We start from the raw sequence: 20,786 nt of genomic DNA on the forward strand, positions 1-20,786 counted from the left end.
GGGCCTCCTTCACCACTGCTCCCTCACCACCAGACACCTGGAGGAAAAACGCCTCATCTTGTTGCCTCGGAACACTTCAACCCCAGGGTATCAATGTGGATTTCAATAGTTTCCTCATTTCTCCTTCCCCAGCTCCAACCTTCCAGGTCAGCACTGTCCCCATGACTTGCCTCACCTGCCTATCTTCCTTTCCACCTATCACCTTCATCCCCTCCCTCACTTACCCACTGTACTCTATGCTACTTTCTTCCCTCCCCCCCCCTTCATTTATCTCTGCACTCTGCCTCTCTTCCTGATGAGAACCGTCGATTATCCTGCTTCTCGGATGCTGCCTAACCTGCTGTGCTTTTCCAACACACTCTAATCTAGACTCTGGTTTCCAGCATCTGCAGTCCTTGTTTTTACCCAGTCCCCTCACCCAGCTCAGAGTCACGATCCATCCCGTCCCAGCTAACAAACCCGATCAGAATGAAGACCCGCGGCCGGGGTAAATGGGGCGGAGCTACCGCCAGGGTTGTGATTGACAATGAATCCTGACCAATCAGGCGCTGTCCCCGCCCAGGAGGTGGTTCGAGCTTTCAGCGATTTGAAAACAGCAACGGGCGGCTCGCGCGGAGCAGTTGTTGGAAATTTCAGGCGGTTTTGTTTTGTCTGAAGGACAATGTCGCTTCGCCTGAATAGTGAAGTTTGTATCCCTATGATCGGTCTGGGCACTTGGCAGGTGAGGGAGGGGACGTTAGGGTCTTTACCAAAGTTGTATGACGCTGTCAAATGCCAAATCTTACCGAGGACGCTTGTAATTACTCTCTAAATACAGAATTGTGTATGATGTGATTTTGTTTGAAGCTTCCAGAAGTAAATGGGTTTACATTCACCAAGATTTCGAGATGATTGAATGAATTAACGATATTGTTTAATGTGCTCATAGAGTCATAGTGTCTGACAGTGTAGAGACAGGCCCTTTGGCCTTAACTGGTCCATTCTGACCATCCACGTTAACCCCATTTCCCTGCACCTGGTCCATATCCTTCTAAACATTTCCTATTCGTCGTTTTGTCCAAATGCCTTTTAAATGTTGTTAACTTACCCACCTCAACCACTTCTGCTGGCAGCTCATTCCATTTGTGTGCCACCCTCTATGTAAAAAAAATTGCCCCTCAGGTGCTCTTTTAATCTTTCCCCTCGGACCATTTATTCTGACCCCTCTTATATTAAACTGATGTCCTCGATTCCCCAAACCTGGGAAAAAGACTGAATGTGTTCCCCCTATCCACACTACTCATGACCTGATGCACTATTATAAATTCTTCCCCCCCCCCCCCCAATCTCATATGCTCTAAAGACTGTACAACCTCTCCTTATAACCCAGATTGTTGAGTTCTGGCTACATCCTTGTAAGTTTCTTCTTCACTCTTTCCAATTTAATTACATACTTCAATAGCAAGGTGACCAAAACTGAAAACAATACTCCAAGTGTGGCCTCACCAACATTTGTGCAAATTGCAACATAACTTCTATATGGTAAAAAAACAAGGACTGCAGATGTTGGAAACCAGAGTCTAGATTAGAGTGGTGCTGGAAAAGCATAGCAGTTCAGGCAGCATCCGAGAAGCAGGAAAATTGACGTTTCGGGTAAAAGCCCTTCATCAGAAATAGAGGCAGGGTGCCTTCAGAGTGGAGAGATAAATGGGGGGGGGGGGGGGGGGGTGGAGAAAGCAGCATAGAGTACAATAGGTGAATGGGGGTGGGGATGGAGGTGATAGGTCAGAGAGAAGGGTGAGGGAAGGTAGCAAAGAGTACAATGGGTGAATGGGGGTGGGGATGAAGGTCAGAGAGGAGGGTGGAGTGGATAGGTGGAAAGGAAGATAGGCAGATAGGATAGATCATGAGGGCAGTGCTGAGCTGGAAGGTTGGAGCTGGGTTGAGGTGAGGGAAGGAGACATGAAAAAACTGGTGAAATCTACATTGGTGCCATGAGGTTGGAGTGTTCCAAGGCAGAAGATGAGGCATTCTTCCTCCAAGCGTCGGGCAGTGAGAGAGCGGTGGTGGAGGAGGCCCAAGACCTGCATGTCCTCGGCAGAGTGAGAGGGGGAGTTGAAATGTTGGGCCACAGGGTGATGGGTTGGTTGGTGCGGGTGTCCTTGAGATGTTCCCTAAAGCGCTCAGCTAGGAGGCGTCCAGTCTCCCCAATGTATAGGAGACTGCATTGGGAGCAACGGATACAACAAATGATATTGGTGGATGTGCAGGTAAAATTATGATGGATGTGGAAGACTGCTTTGGGGCCTTGGATGGAGGTGTGGTGCAGGTTTCGTAATTCCTACGGTGGCAGAGGAGGATGCCAGGACGGGAGGGTGGGTTGTTGGGATGCGTGGACCTGACCAGGTGGTCACTGAGGAACTGTCTTTGCTGAAAGCGGAAATGGGTGGGGAGGGAATTATATCCCTGGTGGTGGGGTCCATTTGGAGGTGGCGGAAATGTTATCGCATGATGTGGTTTATGCGAAGGTTGGTAGGATGGAAAGTGAGCACCGGACGGGGGTGGGGGGGGGTCTGTCCTTGTTACGATTCGGGGTGGGGGAGGTCTGAGGGCAGAGATACAGGATGTGGATGAGATGCGTTGGAGGGCATCTTTAACCATGTGGGAAGAAAAATTGCGGTCTCTAAAGGAGGCGGCCATCTGGTGTGTTTTGTGTTGGGAGCAGATACGGCGGAAGCAGAGGAATTGCGAATTCGGGATGGCATTTTTGCAGGAGGTAGAGTGGGAAGAGGTAATCCAGGTAGCTGTGGGAGTTTGTGGGTTTGTAAAAAATGTCAGTGACAAGTCAGTTGTCATTAATGGAGATGGTCCAGGAAGGGGAGGGAGGTGTCAGAGATGGTCCAAGTGAATTTAAGGTCAGGGTGGAATGTGTTGGTGAAGTTGATGAATTGCTCAACCTCCTCGCAGGAGCACGAGGTGACGCCAATGCAGTCATCAATGTAGCGGAGGAAGAGGTGGGGAGTGGTGCCGGTGTAACTACGGAAGATGGACTGTTCTACGTAGCCAACAAAGAGACAGGCATAGCTGGGGCCCATACTGGTGCCCATGGCTACCCCTTTGGTCTGAAGGAAGTGGGAGGATTCGAAGGCGAAATCGTTAAGGGTGAGGACCGGTTCAGCCAAACAAATGAGAGTGTCAGTGAAGGGTACTATTGAGGACGTTGAGAGAGGAAGAAACGGAGGGCTTGGAGGCCCTGGTCATGGCGGATGAAGGTGTAGATGGATTGGATATCCATGTTGAATATGAGGCGTTGGGGGCTGGGGAAACCAAAGTCTTGGAGGAGGTGGAGGGCGTGGATGGTGTCTTCAATGTATGTGGGAAGTTCCTGGACGAGGGGAATCGGACAGTGTCAAGGTAGGTGGAGATGAGTTCGGTGGGGCAGGAGCATGCTGAGACAATGGGTTGGCCAGGGTGGTCAGGCTTGTGGATCTTGGGGAGGAGGTAGAATCGGGCGGTGCGAGATTCTTGGACTGAGGTTGGAAGCTGTTAGTGGGAGATCTTCTGAGGTGATGAGGTTCTGTATGGTCTTGGTGATGACAGTTTAGTGATGGGCGATGGGGTCATGGTCGAGGGGGGTGGTAGGAGGAAGTGTCTTTGAGTTGGTGTCTGGCTTCAGCGGTGTAGAGTTCAGTGCTCCAAACTACCACTGCACCCCCTTTATCTGCTGATTTGATGGTGAGGTTGGGATTGGAGCAGAGGGAGTGGAGGGCTGCGCGTTGTGAGGGTGAGAGGTTGGAGTGGGGAAGGGGGGTAGACAGGTTGAGGCGGTTAATGTCTCGGCGGCAATTGGAAATGAAGAGATCGAGGGCAGGTAGTAGGCCAGCACGGGGTGCCCAGGTACTTGGAGTGTGTTGGAAGCGGGCAAAGCAGTCCTTGGAAGGTGGGCGAGAGTCCTGATTGTAAAAGTAAGCGCGGAGACGGTGGAAGAAGTGTACAACGTCACAGCGTGTATTAAGTTCATTGATGTGTGGACGCAGGGGGATAAAGGTGAGATCTTTGCTGAGGACTGATCGTTCGTACTCAGTGAGGGGAAGGTCTGGGGGGTTGGAGAAAACTCAGCAGGGCTGGGAGCTAGGACCTGGTGCAGGTGTGAGCTGGGAGTGGGTGTGGTCGTCAGGAAATGGGGGTGGAGTCATGAGCAGGAGTGATGTTCTACTCAGGGTTCAGTGGGACAGGGATGGTGACAGTGGGATCTGTGGGGGGGGTGTCAGCAGAATGCAGGTGAGTGGCGTTGGTGGGGATGGAAGTGGTGGCAACTAGGGCAGTGGGGGGAGCGGAAGTCACTGAGCGTGTGACTTCAGCGATGATGTGAGGGGCGGAAATGATGTCATTTGTGATGCATGAGGAATTGAGAGGGATGGAAGTGGCTGTGGAAGCAGCCATGATGGGGGCGGAAGTGACGTCATCAATCGCCATGGGGATGGTAGCTGCAGCAGCCAAATGACTAATGGCGGCCAGCAATTCCAGAGGCCGGGGAAATATAATTTCTATACGCAATGCTCTGACTGGTTTTGGTACACGGGCCTGCATCATTCTCAACTGTCTGCCTGTCACTTCACCTTCAGTGAACCATGTATTTGAACTCCAAGGTCCCTCTCTTCCATTACACTCATTAGACCCTACAATCCACTATGAAACCCCTGCTTTGATTTGACTTCCCAAAATGCAAGACCTCACATTTATCTATATTAAACTCCATTTGCCATTTCTCAGCCCACTGCCCCAGCTGTTCAAGGTCATACTGATAAAGTACAGATTTGAGACGGCCCAAGGAATTCCTTGTGAACTCAACCTGTAAGCCTCTCTTGGTTCATCCTGGAGATTGTACTTTTTGGTCGCTCGGAATAAAAAAAACTCTTACAGATAGTTTAGTTTAATTTTAATCATTCCCTTTATTTATTAATAGCATCACTGATATAACATAACACTACCTATATACCAGGCTAACTGGATTCTAATAACCAAAAACAGTAAGACATTGTTCTTCCTTCAAGAACCCTGGCAAGCTATTCTGTTGTACCATCACAAACAGACTACCTTTATACACAAGTTTACAAAAGCTGTACTGTCACAAGCACAAAAAGTTAACGAAAGCACTGCATATTCTGAACTAGACAGAAAATAGAGAAAGATGATAATTCGGGAGAGAAGTTAATCGATACTGAATTTCGTTTCGAGGTCCGAATCAAACATTATTATTAACTTCACAAAGAAACAGTTGTGAATGTTATCACTCAGTGTCCTGTTTATACAGATTCACTGATGTTAAGGCAAGTGTTCTTAATTTTCTTACCCTTCCTGCCTGTCCATTTTTCTAGTGTGCAGTAAATGTGTTCTATAATTCAAAGTTGCATTTTAGTCTAAATGTTTAAGGGCAAGTTATAAACTTTCTCAATACTGCAATTTCTGATAATCATCTTCACTGTCCACGAGACTGCCTGTTTTAGTGTAATTTGCAAACTTAATAAGCATGTCTTTGTGCATTCTCATCCAAATCATTGATACAGATAACAAACACTGACTGGCTCAGCACCAACCCCTGAGGCACTCAACTCGTCACAAGTTCAACAAATATCCTTCCACTGTTACCATCTGCTTTCTCCATCAAGTCAATTGTGTATCCAATTTGTCAGCTTCCCTCGGATTCCATGTGATCTAACCTTCCAGAGCAGCCTACCATGTGGAAGTTTATCAAAGGCCTTACTAAAATCCACGTAGACTACATTCACCACTTTACCCTCTTCAACCTTCCAGGTCACTTGATCAAAGAGGTCTAGGATAAAGTGAGGACTGCAGATGCTGGAGATCAGAGTCAAAGAGTGTGGTGCTGGAAAAGCACAGCAGGTCAGGCAGCATCCAGGGAGCAGGAGAGTCGACGGATCGGGCATAAGTCCTTCATCAGGATCCTGATGAAGGGCTTATATCCAAATCTTGACACTCCTGCTCCTCCATGCTGCCTGACCATCAAATAACTCTAACAAATTTGTGAGGGATGATCTCTTCTGCACAAAGCCATGCTGAGTATTCCTAATCAAACCCTACCTTTCCAAATGCATGTAAATCTTATCTCAGAATCTTCTCAAGTAACTTGCCTAGCACATATGTTTGGCTAACTTGGTTTATAGTTCCCAGGTTTTTCTTCTAGCCCTTATTGAATAGTTGCACAACATTCACTCCCCTTCATTCTTCCAAAAACTCACCCCCCGTGGCTAACAATGATGCAAAAGTATCAGCCAGGGCCCTTGCAATTTCTTCTCTAGACTCTTGCTATATCCTTGGAAATATTTGATCAAAACAAAGAGATTTATCCACCTTTGTACATTCTAATATGTCCAATGACCTTCCCTGCACAAAACCATGCTGCCCATTACTGATAAGCCCATTTTCGTCCAAATGGGAATAGATCCTTTCCCTCAGTATCTTCTCCAGCAGCTTCCCTACCACTGACATCAGGCTCACCTGTCTATAATTACCTGGAGTATCCTTGCTGCCCTTCTTAAACAAAGGAACAACATGAGCATTTCTCCAGTCCTCCAGGACCTCACCGTCTTCAAGGATGGTTCAAAGGTATCTGTTAAAATCCCAGCTAATTCCTCTCGCTTCTCTCAGTAACCTGGGGGCTTGTCTACCTTAATGTCTTTTTGAATACCCTAAACTTTCTCTGTCTTTATGCCAACTTGACCTAGAGTACTCAAAGATCTATCCTTTAACCTCAACATCCGTCATGTCCCTCTCCTCAGAGAATATCAATGTAAAGTACTCGTTAAGAATCTTGCCCATTTTCTCTGACTCCATGCTTACCTTTCCTCCTTTGTCCTTCAGTGGGCTAACCCTTTCTGTAGTTACCCTCTTGCTCCTTTGTCGTGGAAATTAAATAGACTTGACTCAACTGTTAGCAAGAGCAAAGAAAGGAGCTTTATTTAAATTCTGCAGAATTGGCCCAGTACATTCAGCTAGATGCCTCAATGTAAGGGATGCCTGAGTATTATTCAGATACTTGCCTTATGTTGTTTCTTATCATGCTCTCAGGGGCAAAGACTGGGAAAACTCAAGTTGTTATTCTCTCATCCCCTAGTCTTGGACATAACAGCTTTCGTTGAGTTGACTGTCGCAAGGTCAAGTTGAATGTTTACAAAATTCAAACAGAGACAAGCTGGCTGCAAACCTCATCAAAATATTGTTTACAAAGCTCAGCACAACATTAAATTTTTGAAACTTATTCTCTTTCAAATTTCACAGTAAATGTAAAATTTGTTAATTTTCCATTACATTATGAAAAACAATCTTTTTCCTTTAATATACTTTAATAACCTCTTTGGATTCACCCTCATTGAGGGTTATATTCCCTGTAGTGTCAGAGGTTGAGGGGTGACCTTAGCCATTTATAAATTCACAGGGGGCTTGGATCAGGTGAATCACTGCAGCAATATCATTGCTGAATGCAGATGACAAAATCCTGTCTAAAGCCATCGCCAACAGGATCAAGTCTGCTGTGGGATCAGTGATTCACCTGAGCCAAACCTGTGCTGTACCAGACAGGGCAATGTCTGAGAATCTTGCGCTCCTCAGGGATGTGATTGCCTACATGCAGGACAGAGGGGGCTGGATGCCAGCATCATCAGTCTGGATCAGGCCTATGACAGGATATCACAAATGGACAAATGAGACATGCTGTCTGAAATTGGCTATGTGGAGGGAATTTGCAATTGAATCTGACTGCTCTACCCAAAAATCGTTAGCATGTTCTCAATCAACCAGTGGGAATCAGAAAGCTTCATGATCAGATCTGGAGTCAGGCAGGGCTGCCCATTCTCTCCTGCCTTTGCCTTTGCTGAGTCCATTAGGAAGGATGCAAGCCTGAGAGGGGTGACTGTTTCAAGCAGTGGAGAATAGCAGGTGAAAGCCTCTCTGTACATGGATGACAGCATTTTCTGCTCAGATCTACTGTCAGTACACAGACTCCTGAGCATCTGTGACCAGTTTGAACTGGTCTCAGGTGCTAAGGTAAATCGGGGCAAGAGCAAGGTCAATTTTCTTTGGGAATTGGGCTGACCAATCCTTCATTCCCTTCACCGTCAGGACAGATTACATGAAGGTACTTGGAATATGGTTCAGAGGAGCCAGGGGAGTACATCGCCAAAATGAAGCAGAAACTGGTCCTTTGGGAGCACTACTGTCTCTCCTTTGTGAGTTAAAAAGATGTTGGACGTAGCACAGGTCTGGCCCATCCCCCAAAACTTGCTGTTTCAATCACCAGAGTCATCTTCCGTTTCATCTGGAAGCCTCAGATAGAATGGTTCTGTAGGAGCTCTGTATACAAAATCTCTGGATAAACAGGGGGAAGAACATAAGAAATGGATGGGCAACACTGGGTATGTTCAATAAGATCATGGATGCTCTGTTCGAGGCCTCAGCTCCACTTACCTGCCCTTTCACTATAACCCTTAATTTCTTTTACTATTCAAAATAATTATCTATTTTAGATTTAAAAATATTCAATGAGGAAGCCTCAACTATTTCTCTGGGCATGGAATTCCACAGATTCACAACCCTCTGGGTGAAGAAGTTACTTCTCAATTCCATCCTAAATCTGCTCCCTCTTATTTTGAAACTATGCCCTCTTGTCCTAGTTTCACTCGCCAGTGGAAACAATCTCTCTACTTCTATCTTATCTATTCCCTTCATAATTTTATGTTTCTATAAGGTCCCCCCTCACTCTTCTAAATTCCAATGAATATAATCCCAGTTTACTCAGTCTTTCCTCGCATGCCAACCCCCTCAACTCTGGAATCAACCTACTGAACCTCCTCTGCACCCCTTCTCATGCCTGTATATCTTTTCTCAAGTAAGGAGACCAAAGCTGCACATAGTACTCCAGATGTGATCTCATTCACAACCTATGCAGCTGCAACATAACCTCCCTGCTTTTAAACTCAATCCTTTTAGCAATGAAGGACAAAATTCCTTTTGCCTTCTTAATTACCTGTGGCGACTGCATACCAACCTTCTATGCTTTATGCACAAGGATACCTAGGTCGTCCCTCTGTACAACAGCATACTGCAATTGTTTACGATTCAAATAATAGTCCTTTTTACTGTCTTTCCTACCAAAATGGATGACTTTACATTGATAAACATTGTACACCATCTGCCACACCTTTGTTTACTCGCTTAACCATTTATGTCCCTTTGCTAAATTCCACAGTCCTCTGTTCACTTTGCTGTAGCAATCATCTTTGTGTCATCCACAAACTCTGGCATTCTACACGTCGTCCCCAGTTCCAAATCTTCTATGTAAATTTGAGAGTAATTGCAGTCCAAAAATTTGATCCCTGAGGCACACCACTAGCCACTGATCACCAACTATAATAGCATGGCTTTATCTCCGCTCATTGCTTCCTGTTATTCAACCAATCCTCGATCCATGCTAATACATTAGTCATAAAGTCATACATCTTTATCTTATGCAGCAGTCTTTTGTGTGGCACATTGTCAAATGTCTTTTGGAAATCTCGATACACCACATCTACTGGGTCCCTATTGTTCATCATGCTTGTAATGTCTTCATAGAATTCCAATAGATTAGTTAAGCGTGACCTGCCTTTCATGAACCCATGCTGTGTCTGCCCAACAGAGCAATTTCTATCTAGATATCTTGCTACTTCTTCCCTAATAATAGATTCAAGCATTTTCCCCACTACAGAAAATAAGCTAACCAGTCTGTAATTCCCCATCTTTTGTCTACTTAAACAGTGGCATCGCATTTGTTGTTTTCCAATCTGCTGGAACTACCCCGGAGCCCAGCAAATTTTGACAAATTATCACAAGTGCATTTGCTATTTCTCTTGTCATCTCTTTTAGTACCCTGGAATGCATTCCATCGGGACCAGGAGGTTTTTCTACCTTTAGAACATACCCAATGTTGCCCTCACCCTGAAGGCCACCTTGGTATGCAGCTGTATCAAGCTGTGTGAGGACCCTCTGTATGCAAACACTAAGTTTCAGTACATACTGAAGTTCTACCTTTCCCTGGTGTCGCAAAGAGTCAGACTGGCCTCTCTGCTATGGAGGTAGTTGGACTTTTCTGTATTACTTGTCCTTTGCAAAGAGATATTTGCAAAGAGAAACACCTTTGACCATAAGTCCATCAGGAAGTGGTTAGCACATAGTGTCCTCAAGACCCTGAGGGAAAAAGAAGGAGTGAATCCTGTTGAATGCTTCTGTGAGCAGACTGTCAAAGTCATTTGGCATAATGCCTCGTCACCAGAATTTAGTACAAGCATCAAGACATCGCTTGGCAAGTGGTCAGAGGATACCTTTTATGTACTCCTAGTCATCTTGCGCCAGCACACACTGTCCTTGAAGTGGCTATGGGGACGTTCAGACTGTCACACATCTCCTCTGGAATGTGCCTTTGCACAGGAAGGCCGGAGGAAGATGCAGTAGTTTTTGTCAAGGTTCATCTCGAGCATCTCCGTGATGCTCGACTATGCACTTTGGTCTGCTTGAACATTGCTGGTCTTCCAGAACATGGAGTTGACCCCAACCGAGTGTTGCAGTCTGGCACATTTCAAAAATAAAGTGAGGATTGCAGATGCTGGAGATCAGGGACGAAGAGTGTGGTCCTGGAAACGCACAGCCGGTCAGGCTGCATCTGAGGAGCAGGAGAGTTGACATTTCGAGCCCTTCATCAGGAATGAGGCTGGCACATTTCAAGGTCCACGACAATGGGCGGAGGTATGCACTAAAACTTGGGGCAGCTGTTGCCAAAGCACATTGGGGAAGACCAAGATGCTGTGTTTGGGTATGAATTTACCCCTCTTCTTCTATACTGAAACGTGCCCAAGGCACTTCATATGCGAGAGATCAGTAGTTGTGCTTATTTTCAGCATTTAGTATTGGTTTTATTTGAGCGTTAATTGGTTTTCCAGAGAAGTCCAATTTAAAGTTCTTGTCTTCTCTCTGATGGGATTCCATTTTAATTCTACAGCTTGTTTGTTTACATTCACTGTTTTCTATTTCTCTTGTAATGTTAGATAAAGTGTTTATTAAAAGTAGTTTTCACCACTGCATCTTTCCTTTTTTGACTGCCTCTGTCTTTGGTTCTGCTTTACACGACTTGGATTCCAATTGACAATTCACCTTTGTGCTCCCAATCCAATCCGCCCAGCAAGATTTACAGGGATTTCTGAAACAGATAGCACTCCTAGGACACCACATCCTGAGATCATACTCTGTGCTAATTCTCCAATACATGCACGCTGTTAACTTCTCCATCAGCACTGCGTTACTGTCTCAAAGCTATCCTAGTTCCCTGTTCCATTTCATTCTTTGTCTCACTTGTGCCTTACAGAAACTTTTTTCTTTTGGGTGTTAAAAAATACTGGTTCTGAAATCCTTCAGAACCCCCTGGATTCTTTCGTCCTTCATTCCTCACCCCCACCTCTAACTCCCTCTCTTCTTGCAGTTCTACCTCTCGTCCTGTCTTTATGATATCTTCTGACACAGATTCTTCCAGGCAGGAGAAATTTCAGAGAGAATCATCTGCTGAAGCTTGGAAACTTTCTCTCGATTGCAGCAGCTTCTCTGCTACAGCTGAACCATCAGCTTCTCCCTGTTAAAACTGAATCAAACTAGAAGAAAACCTCAACTGGGAGAACTAGCCATTCCTCTGCCACTGTTAAAGTAGACATTTTAGCATCTCTGCCTTTATGACCACTTTTGGGTTTAAAAAAAACCAAGGACAAAAACCAAGGATGACGGGGTAAATTCTTTTGCTGCCCGCAGGTCAATCAAATCAGAAAGGGAGGGTCAGGGGGTATCATGAGGACAGGACAAGAGGTAGAACTGCAAGAAGTGATGGAGTTAGAGGTGGGGTGTGAGGAGTGAAGGAAGCAAATGGCATCTTCTTCAAGCACAATAAATCTAACCTATCCAATTACCAGCCCATCAGTCTGATCTCATCAGTAAAGTGATGGAAGGTGTCATCAACAGTGCTATCAAGCAGCATCTACTCAGCATTAACTTGCACAGTGGCAGCCAGTTTGGTTTCTACCAGGGCAACTCCATTCTTGACCTCATTACACCCTTGGTTGAAATATGGACATAAGAGCTGAATTCCAGAAATAAGATGACATTGACAGCTGTTGACATCAAGGCTGCATTTGATTGAGCAGAGTATCAAGGAGCCCTGGCAAAATTGGAATCAGTGATATCAGGGGCAAACTCTTTAATGGTTAGAGTCATAGCTCACAGGTAGGAAGATGTTTGTGTTATTGGCTGTCAGTTATCTCAGCTCAAGGACATCTGTGCAGTTGTTCTTCAGGACAGTGTCTAGGCCCAACTACCTTCAGCTGCTTCACCATCAGGTCAGAAATGGAGGTGTTTGCCAATGTGTAAACAATGTTCAATTCCATTCGTGACGACTCAGATACTGAGCATTCCATGTTCACATGGCAAATAACACTCACAACATACAAAAATGCCAGGCAATGACCATCATTAATGACAGATATTCTAACAATTTCCCCCTTAATGTTCTATGTTATTACCATCACTGAATACCTCCACTATTAACATCCTTGAAATTTAGCTTGCTGAGCTGTAGGTTTGATATCCAGATGTTTCATTACCTGGCTAGGTAATATCATCAGTGGCAACCTCCAAGTGAAGCGAAGCTGTTGTCTCCTGCTTTCTATTTATATGTTTGTCCGGGATGGGGTTCCTGGGGTTTGTGGTGATGTCATTTCCTGTTCATTTTCTGAGAGGATGATAGATGGTATCTAGATCTATGTGTTTGTTTAGGGTGCTGTGGTTGGAGTGCCAGGCCTCGAGGAATTCTCTGGCATGTCTGGCAGGAGACAACAGCTTCACTTCATTTGGAGGTCATCGTTGATGATGATTTGGAGATGCCGGTGTTGGACTGGGGTGTACAAAGTTAAAAATCACACAACACCAGGTTATAGTCCAACAGGTTTAATTGGAAGCACACGAGCTTTCAGAGCAACACTCCTTCACCTGATGAAGGAGCATCGCTCCGAAAGCTAGTATGCTTCCAATTAAACCTGTTGGACTATAACCTGTCACTGATGATGTTACCTAACCAGGTAATGAAGGTCTGGATATCAAACCTACAGCTCAGCAAGCAAACCTTCACCCTAAACCTGAACGTAAGCTACAAACCTTCACAAACCTTGCATCCTTGAAATTACCATTAACCAGTAACTCAACTGGACTTGCCACTTAAACACAGCAGCTGTAAGAGCAGATCAGAGGCGAAGAATACTGTGGTGAGTAACTCAGCATCGGACTCCCCAAAACCTGTCCACCAGGCACAAATTAGGAGTGTGATGGACTGCTCTCCAGTTGCCTTGATGGGTTCAGCTCTTAACAACACAAGAAGCTTGGTACCCAACCCCTTAGTACATCTACTCCCTTCAATATCAATGCTCAGTAGTACTGGTGTGTACTGTCTACAAGATGCACAGTCGAAATTCACCAAAGATCCTCAGACAACACCTTCTAAACTCATGCCTGCTTCCATCTCGAAGTACAAGGATAACAGATACCTGTGAACACCACCACTTGCGAGTTCCTCTCCAAGCCACTCACCATCCAACTTGGACATTGTTTCTGTTTCTTCACTGCCACTGGGTCAAACTCCTAGAATTCCCTCCCTAATGGCATTGTGGGTCAACCCACAGCAGGTGGACTGCAGCAGTTCTAGAAGGTAGCTCACCACCACTACTTCAGGGAACTATGGGCAGACAAGAAATGCTGCCAGTTAGTGATGCCCACATCCCAAGAATTAATTTTAAAAATGATATTGTTGGTAGACTATCAATCCAGAAACTCAGGTAATGTAAGTTTGAATCCTGCCATGGCACATGATGAAATTTTAACTCCATTCCAGATATTCATTAAACTTATGATGACCACGAAATCACAGTTGGTTGTTGGAAAACCCTATTTGATTCACTAATGCCCTTCACAGAAGGAAATCTGCTGTCTTTATCTGCTTTGGCCTATATGTGACTGCAGTGTGGTTAACTTTCAACTGCCTTCGGAGATGGCCTAGTAAGCCAATCAGTTGCATCAATTGCTATGCAGTTTCAAAAGCACATAGACTGCAGCAGTTCAAGAAGGCCGCTTGTCATCACCTTCTCAAGGACAACAACTGCTGGCCTAGTCAGCAGCGCTGACATCCGCAAATGACTTTTTTATAAAAAATTGTTCCAAGAAATTAACTGTGCCTCACCATTTCAATTGAAGAGATTAAAAATAACAATGGCTACTACAGATGTAATCTCCACAATGATGGGATTCCATATTTAGTGTACTGAAAAAGGCAGCCAGGAATGATGTAACTGGGGAGCAGACATATTGATGATCAAAATTGACCTGTGTTATTCTGATATAAGTACAAAATACTGCAGATGCTCGAAAAATCAGATGTAAATCAACGTGCAGAAAATACTCAGCAGGTCAGGAAGCATCTTTAGGAGGTAGAAAAAGAAAAGATCATTGTTAAGTAATGCTAATTATGTTCCTTTCTCCACAGCATCTGCCTGATCTGAATATTACTAACCTTTTTTTTTTCATTTTATCCTTTTGGATTAGTTGGACGAAATTTCAATTTTGTTCATGTCTCAGTGTTAGATATGCAGCCAACATGTAGGTGGGCGAGAGTTGAAGGTAACAAGTAAATAATAATGAGTTGGTACTGGAGATCTATATTATTAAGCAAAGGACCAAGAATAGATTTTCAGGAAACTCAAGTTGTATCCTGTTTCATGAAGGCAGGACTAAACCTGTCAACACTTTCTTAATCTTTCTAAGTGAGGTTGTTGAGTATCAGGAAACAAGGGAAAACACACTTTCAGAGAGATGTATTCAAACATAGATTTTTTTTATTTAGTCATGGGATCTGGCATTACTGGATAAGTTAGCATTTATTGCCCCTCCCTAATTGACCAAAACTGAATTGCTTATTTAGTCATTTCACACGGCTGTTAACAGTCGACCAAGATGCTGTGGGATGTGAGAAAATTACAGGGACTCTGACCCAAATTTTTAATTCCCTTTTGGCCTCAAGGGAGGTGCCCAGAGAATTAGAGGACAGTTAATGCGGTTCCACATTTCAAGAATCGTGATAGAGTAACCTAGGGGAATTACAGAAAAGTGAGAAACGTGTTAGAGAAAATTCTGACGAAGATAATTAATCTCCACTGGAGAGACAAGGTTTGATCAGAGACTGTCAGCAAGATTTTGTCAGAGGGAGGTCATGCCCAACAAATTCGGTAACCTTTCTTTGAGGTGGTGATCGGAAATCTACATCTTTGACCAGAAACCCACATTCGGATAACTTGGCAGTTTGGATCCAAAATTGGCTTGGTGGTGGGAAACAGAGTGGTGGGAGAAGACTTTTGGTGTGACTGGAGCCTGGTGTCCAGTGGCACACCACAGTATGTGTCTAAATAAGAAGAGGGGAAATATGAGGAAAATTGTGCGAAGGTTTTCAGAAGACAAAAATTGGCTGGATAGTTAAAAATGAGGAAGAAGGTTGATCCGATGGGCAGATCAGTTGCAGATGGATTTTACCCTGATAAATTTGAGGTGATGTTACTCTTCCAACTACACATTGGGTGAGTTGTCCATGAATGACAGGACAGTAGAAAGCTCAGAGGAACAAAGGAATCTTAAGGTGCTTGTCCACAGATCCCTGAAGGTAGTCGGACAGGTTAGATAGGAAGACATTTGGGATGTTTGCCTTTTTCAGTTGTGGCACAGGTTATAAGAGCAAGGAGGTTATGTTTGAGCTGAATAGAACTTCTGTTAGGCTTTGTATCAGTATTCATCAAAAGGGAATGAAATATGGAGGAATGATCTCTGGGAAGGCAGTTTTGAATTTCTAAGCCAAGTTGTTATTAAAAAGAATAAGATGTTGTGCATCTTGAAAAGTATTAAGTAAATGAATCCCGGAGTCTTCATGGGATCTATCCCAGAATAATGTGGGAGGCAACAGGACAAATTGTTGGAGCACTAACAGGCATCTTTGTATGCTCTGGCTACAGGTTAGGTTGCAGAGGACTGGAGAATAGCTAATGTTGTTTAAAAAGGGTAACAGGGATAATCCAGGAAATTACAGGCATGTGAGCGTCATGTCAGTGTTAAGAAAATTATTGGCAAAGCTTGTCAGGGATAAGATCTATCAGCATTTAGAAGGAAATGGACTGTTTAGTGATAAACGGCACACTTTTGTGCTGGGGAGGTCATACCTCACTAATTTGATTAAGGGTTTTGAGAAGGTGGTGAAGATGATTGAGGGAAAAACAGTTGAAATTACCTACATTGACTTCAGTAAAGCCTTTGATAAAGTCCCTCATGGCAGATTGGTACAAACGGTAAAGTCATATGGTATCAGGGTGAGCTGATAAGATGGATACAGAACTGGCTTACTTAGAGGAGATAGAAGATAGCATTTCAGAATGGAGAATTGTAACAAGCGGTGTTCCACAGGGATCAGTGCTGGGACTTCTGATATAATCTACATAAATGATTTAGAGGAAAGCGTAGCTGCTATAATCAATAAGTTTATGGATGATGCAAAGATTGGTTGAGTTGCAGACAGTGAGTTGGATTGTTAGAGAATACAGCAGGATATGGATCAGTTGGATGCATGGTCTGAAAAATGGCAAATGGAGTTTAATCCAGACAACTATGAGGTGATGCATTTTGGAAGGTCACGTACAGGTGGAAATTATACAATGAATGGCAGAATCCTTAGGAGTATTGATATGCGGAGAGATTTAGCTGTGAAGTTCCACAGATCACTGAAGGTGGCAGCGTAGGTAGATAAGGTAGTAAAAATGGCTTCTGGCATACTTGCCTTCATTGGAATGGGCATTGAATATAGAAATAGACAAGTTATGGTTCAGCTTTAAAGAACTTTGGTTAGACCACTCTTGGAATATTGCATACGTTTCAGGTCACCAGAAGGATGTGAATAATTTGGAGAGAGTACAGAAAAGGTTTATTAGGATGTTGTCAGTTATGGTGGATTTTATCTATGAGAAAAGTAGAATAGATTGGGTTTGTTTTCACTGGAACACGGGAGGCTGAGGGGTGATCTGATATAAATTTCTAAGATTGTGAATGGAATGAAGAGTGTGGAAGCTATGAGCCTTTTTCCAGGCTGGAGGAGTCAATTACTAGGGGACACAGGTTCAAAATGCAAGGGGAGAAGTTTAAAAGAGATGTACGAGGTACGTTTTACACGTAAAGGGTGGTGAGTCCCCGGAACGTGCTGCAAGAGTTGGTGGTGGAAGCATACACAATAGTCGCATACAAGAAGCACCTAGATGTATACATGAATGAGAAGGGAATAGAGGGATACAGATCCTGTAAGTGAAGACAGTTTTAATATAGAAGGGCAAAATGTGCTGGTGCAGACTTGGTGGATTGAAAGTGCTGTTCTTGTGTTGTGTTCTTTGTTCAGCAGGAGTACAGAGTGCAGAACTAGCCACCTCACTAGAGAAAGGTTGTGATTCCATTGGAGGGAGTGTAGAGGAGATTCACCAGGATGTTGCCTATGATGAAGCATCTCAGCTATGAAGACAAGATGGAAAAGCTTTGGATATCTTTTGTTTTAGGAGAAAGTGAGGACTGCACATGCTGGAGATCAGAGTAAAAAAAAAAGTGGTGCAGGAAAAGCAGAGCCACTCAGGCAGCATCCGAGGAGCAGAGTCAACATTTCAAACATAAGCTCTTTATCAAACTGTGCTTCTTGTGTTTTGTTTTAGAGCAGAGAAGACTGAGGGGAAACCTGGTTTAAGGTATGTAAGATTGAGGGTCATGGCAAGGTAAATAGAAAGCAATTGTTCTCCTTTGGTTGAAGGGTCAGTAATGAAGGGGTATAATTTTAAGGGGGAAGGGTGGGAGGTTGAGAGGGGATTTGAAGAAAAGTTATTTCACTCCAGTGGGTGGTAAGAATCTAGAATGCACTGCTAGGAAAGTAGTAGAGGCAGAAAACCTAACAGTTTGTCTTTAAAAAAATGTATGTGGATAAGCAATTGAAATGTCATAACATTTAAGGCTATCAGCCAATGAGTGAAAGTGGGTCTAGAGTAGATAGGTCAAAGGGCCTCTTCACTGGTGTATGACACTGACACATTGCTGTGTGTCTGATGTCACATGTAGGCCAGACCAAGTGGGAATGGCCTATTTTCTTCTCTAAAGAGTTATTGAACCAGATGAAATTTTATAATAATTGACAGTGGTTACATGGAGGTTATTAGGCCAACTTTTCATTTCCAAATGTTTTAATTGATATCAAATTTTACCATCTATCATGATGATATTGAAGCCTGGGTTCACAGAATGTTAGGCAAAAGTAAGGTCTGCAGATGCTGGAAACCAGAATTTAGATCAGAGTGGTGCTGGAAAAGCTAAGCAGGTCAGGCAGCATCTGAGGAGCTGGAAAATCGATGTTTCAGGCAAAAGCCCTTCGTCTGGAATAGAGGCAGGAAACCTCCAGGGTGGAGAGATAAATTGGGTGGGGGGGGGGGGGGGGGAAGGTCGCAAAGAGTACAATAGGTGAATGAGGGTGGGGATGGAGGAGTTAGGTCAGAGGGGAGAATGGAGTGGATGGGTTGGAAGGGAGATTGGCAGGTAGGACAGATAGTGAGGACAGTGCTGAGCTGGAAGGTTGGAACTTGGGTAAGGTGGAGGGAGGGGATATGAGGAAACTGGTGAAATCCACATTGATACCATGGGGTTGAAGTGTTCCGAGGTGGAAGATGAGGGGTTCTTCCTCCAGGCATCAGGTGGTGAGGAAGCGATGGTGGAGGAAGGCCAAAGACGTGCATGTCCTCAGCAGAATGGAACGGGGAATTGAAATTTTGGGCCACGGGCTGGTGGGGTTGATTGATGCAGGTGTCCTGGAGATGTTCCCTGAAGTGCTCTGTGAGGAGGCGTCCAGTCTCCCTAATATAGAAGAGACCACATCAGGAACAGCGAATATAATAAATGACATTGGTGGATGTGTAGGTGAAGCTTTGATGGATGTGGAAGGCTCCTTTGGGTCCTTGGTTGGTGGTGAGGGAGGAGGTATGGGCGCAGGTTTTGCAATTCCTGCATGGCAGGGGAGGGTGCCAGGACGGAAGGTGGTTTATTGTGAGGCATAGACCTGACCAGGTGGTCACAGAGGGAGCGGTCTTTGCAGAAAGGGGTAGGGAGGGAAATATATCTCTGGTGGTGTGGTCCGTTTGGAGGTGGTGGAAATGTCGGCGGATGATGCGGTTTATGCGAAGGTTGGTGGGGTTGAAAGTGAGGACCGGGGAATCTGTCCTTGTTACGGTTGGAGGGGTGGGGTTTGAAGGCGGAGATGCGGAATGTGGATGAGATGCGTTGGAGGCATCTTCAACCACGTGAGAAGGGAAATTGCGATCTCTAAAGAAGGAGGCCATCTTGTGTGTTCTGTGGCGGAGCTGGTCCTCCTGGGAGCAGATACGGCGGAAGTGGAGGAATTGGGAATGCGGGATGGAATTTTTGCAGATAGTAGGGTAGCTGTGAGAGTTGGTGGGTTTGTAAATAAAAATGTCAGTGTCAAGTTGGTTGTCATTAATGGAGATGGAGAGGTCCAGGAAGTGGAGGGAGGTGTCAGAGATGGTTCAGGTGAATTTGAGATTGGAGTGGAATGTGTTAGTGAAGTTGATGAATTGCTCAACCTCCTCGTGTGGCGCCAATGCATTCACCAATGTAGCGGAGGAAGAAGTGGGGAGTGGTGCCGGTATAACTACGGAAGATGGACTGTTCTGCATAGCCGACAAAGAGACAGGCATAGCTGCAGCCCATATGGGTGCCCATGGCTATCCCTTTGGTCTGGAGGAAGTGGGAGGATTCGAAGGAGAAATTAAGGGTGAGGACCAGTTCAGCCAAACGAATAAGGGTGTCAGTGGAAGGGGAGGTTGGGCGAGGAAGAAACGGAGAGCTTGGCAGCCCTGGTCATGGCGAATGGAGCTGTAGAGGGATTGGATGTCCATGGTGAAGATGAGGTGTTGGGGACCGGGGAAACGGAAGTCTTGGAGGAGGTGGAGGGCATGGGTTGTGACTCGAACGTATGTGGGGAGTTCCTGGACGAGGGGGGAATAGTACAGTATCGAGGTAGGTGGAGATGAGTTTGGTGGGGAAGAAGCATGCTGAGACAATGAGTCAGCTGGGGTGGTCAGGCTTGTGGATCTTGGGAAGGCGGTAGAATCAGGCGGTGCAGGTTCCCGGACTACCAGGTTGGAAGCTGTGGGTGGGAGATCTCCTGAGATGATGAGGTTCTGTAGGGTCTGGGAGATGATGGTTTGGTGATGGGGGGGGTGGGGTAATGTTTGAGGGGGCGGTAGGAGGAGTTGGTACCTGGCTTCAGCAGTGCGCCAGACTACCACTGCACCCCCTTTATCTGCTGGTTTGATGGTGAGGTTGGATTGGAGCAGAGGGAGTGGAGGCTGCACGTTATGAGGTTGAGAGGTTGGAGTGGGGGAGGGTGGTAGACAGTTTGAAGCGGTTATTCTTCGAGTTGGCATCTGGCTTCAGTGGTGTAGTTCTTCGAGTTGGCATCACAGAATGTTGGCCTGGCGCTGTGGATTACTAATGCAGTCAACACAGCACTATTGCCTGTGGCAGGGAGGTGTTGAATGTGCAATGGCTGGGAATTATGTGTTCAAAATAGTGTTTGCAATCAGAGGCTGGGATAGATG

The 20,786-nt window shown here is 45.1% G+C and overlaps 1 protein-coding gene across 1 annotated transcript in view; it reads left to right on the forward strand.

Annotated features, from left to right (window-relative positions):
* The first annotated feature begins 623 nt into the window (after nt 1-623).
* Nucleotides 624-20,786, forward strand: part of LOC132824788 (aldo-keto reductase family 1 member B1-like) — a 59,581-nt gene continuing 39,418 nt past the window's right edge. Inside the window, exon 1 of the mRNA XM_060839529.1 lies at nt 624-721. Within this exon, the coding sequence (XP_060695512.1) occupies nt 662-721 (60 nt within the window). The 5' untranslated portion in view covers nt 624-661. The remainder of the gene's footprint in view (nt 722-20,786) is intronic.

The sequence above is a fragment of the Hemiscyllium ocellatum genome, chromosome 19, assembly GCF_020745735.1.
Source record: "Hemiscyllium ocellatum isolate sHemOce1 chromosome 19, sHemOce1.pat.X.cur, whole genome shotgun sequence".
Lineage (NCBI taxonomy): Eukaryota > Metazoa > Chordata > Chondrichthyes > Orectolobiformes > Hemiscylliidae > Hemiscyllium > Hemiscyllium ocellatum.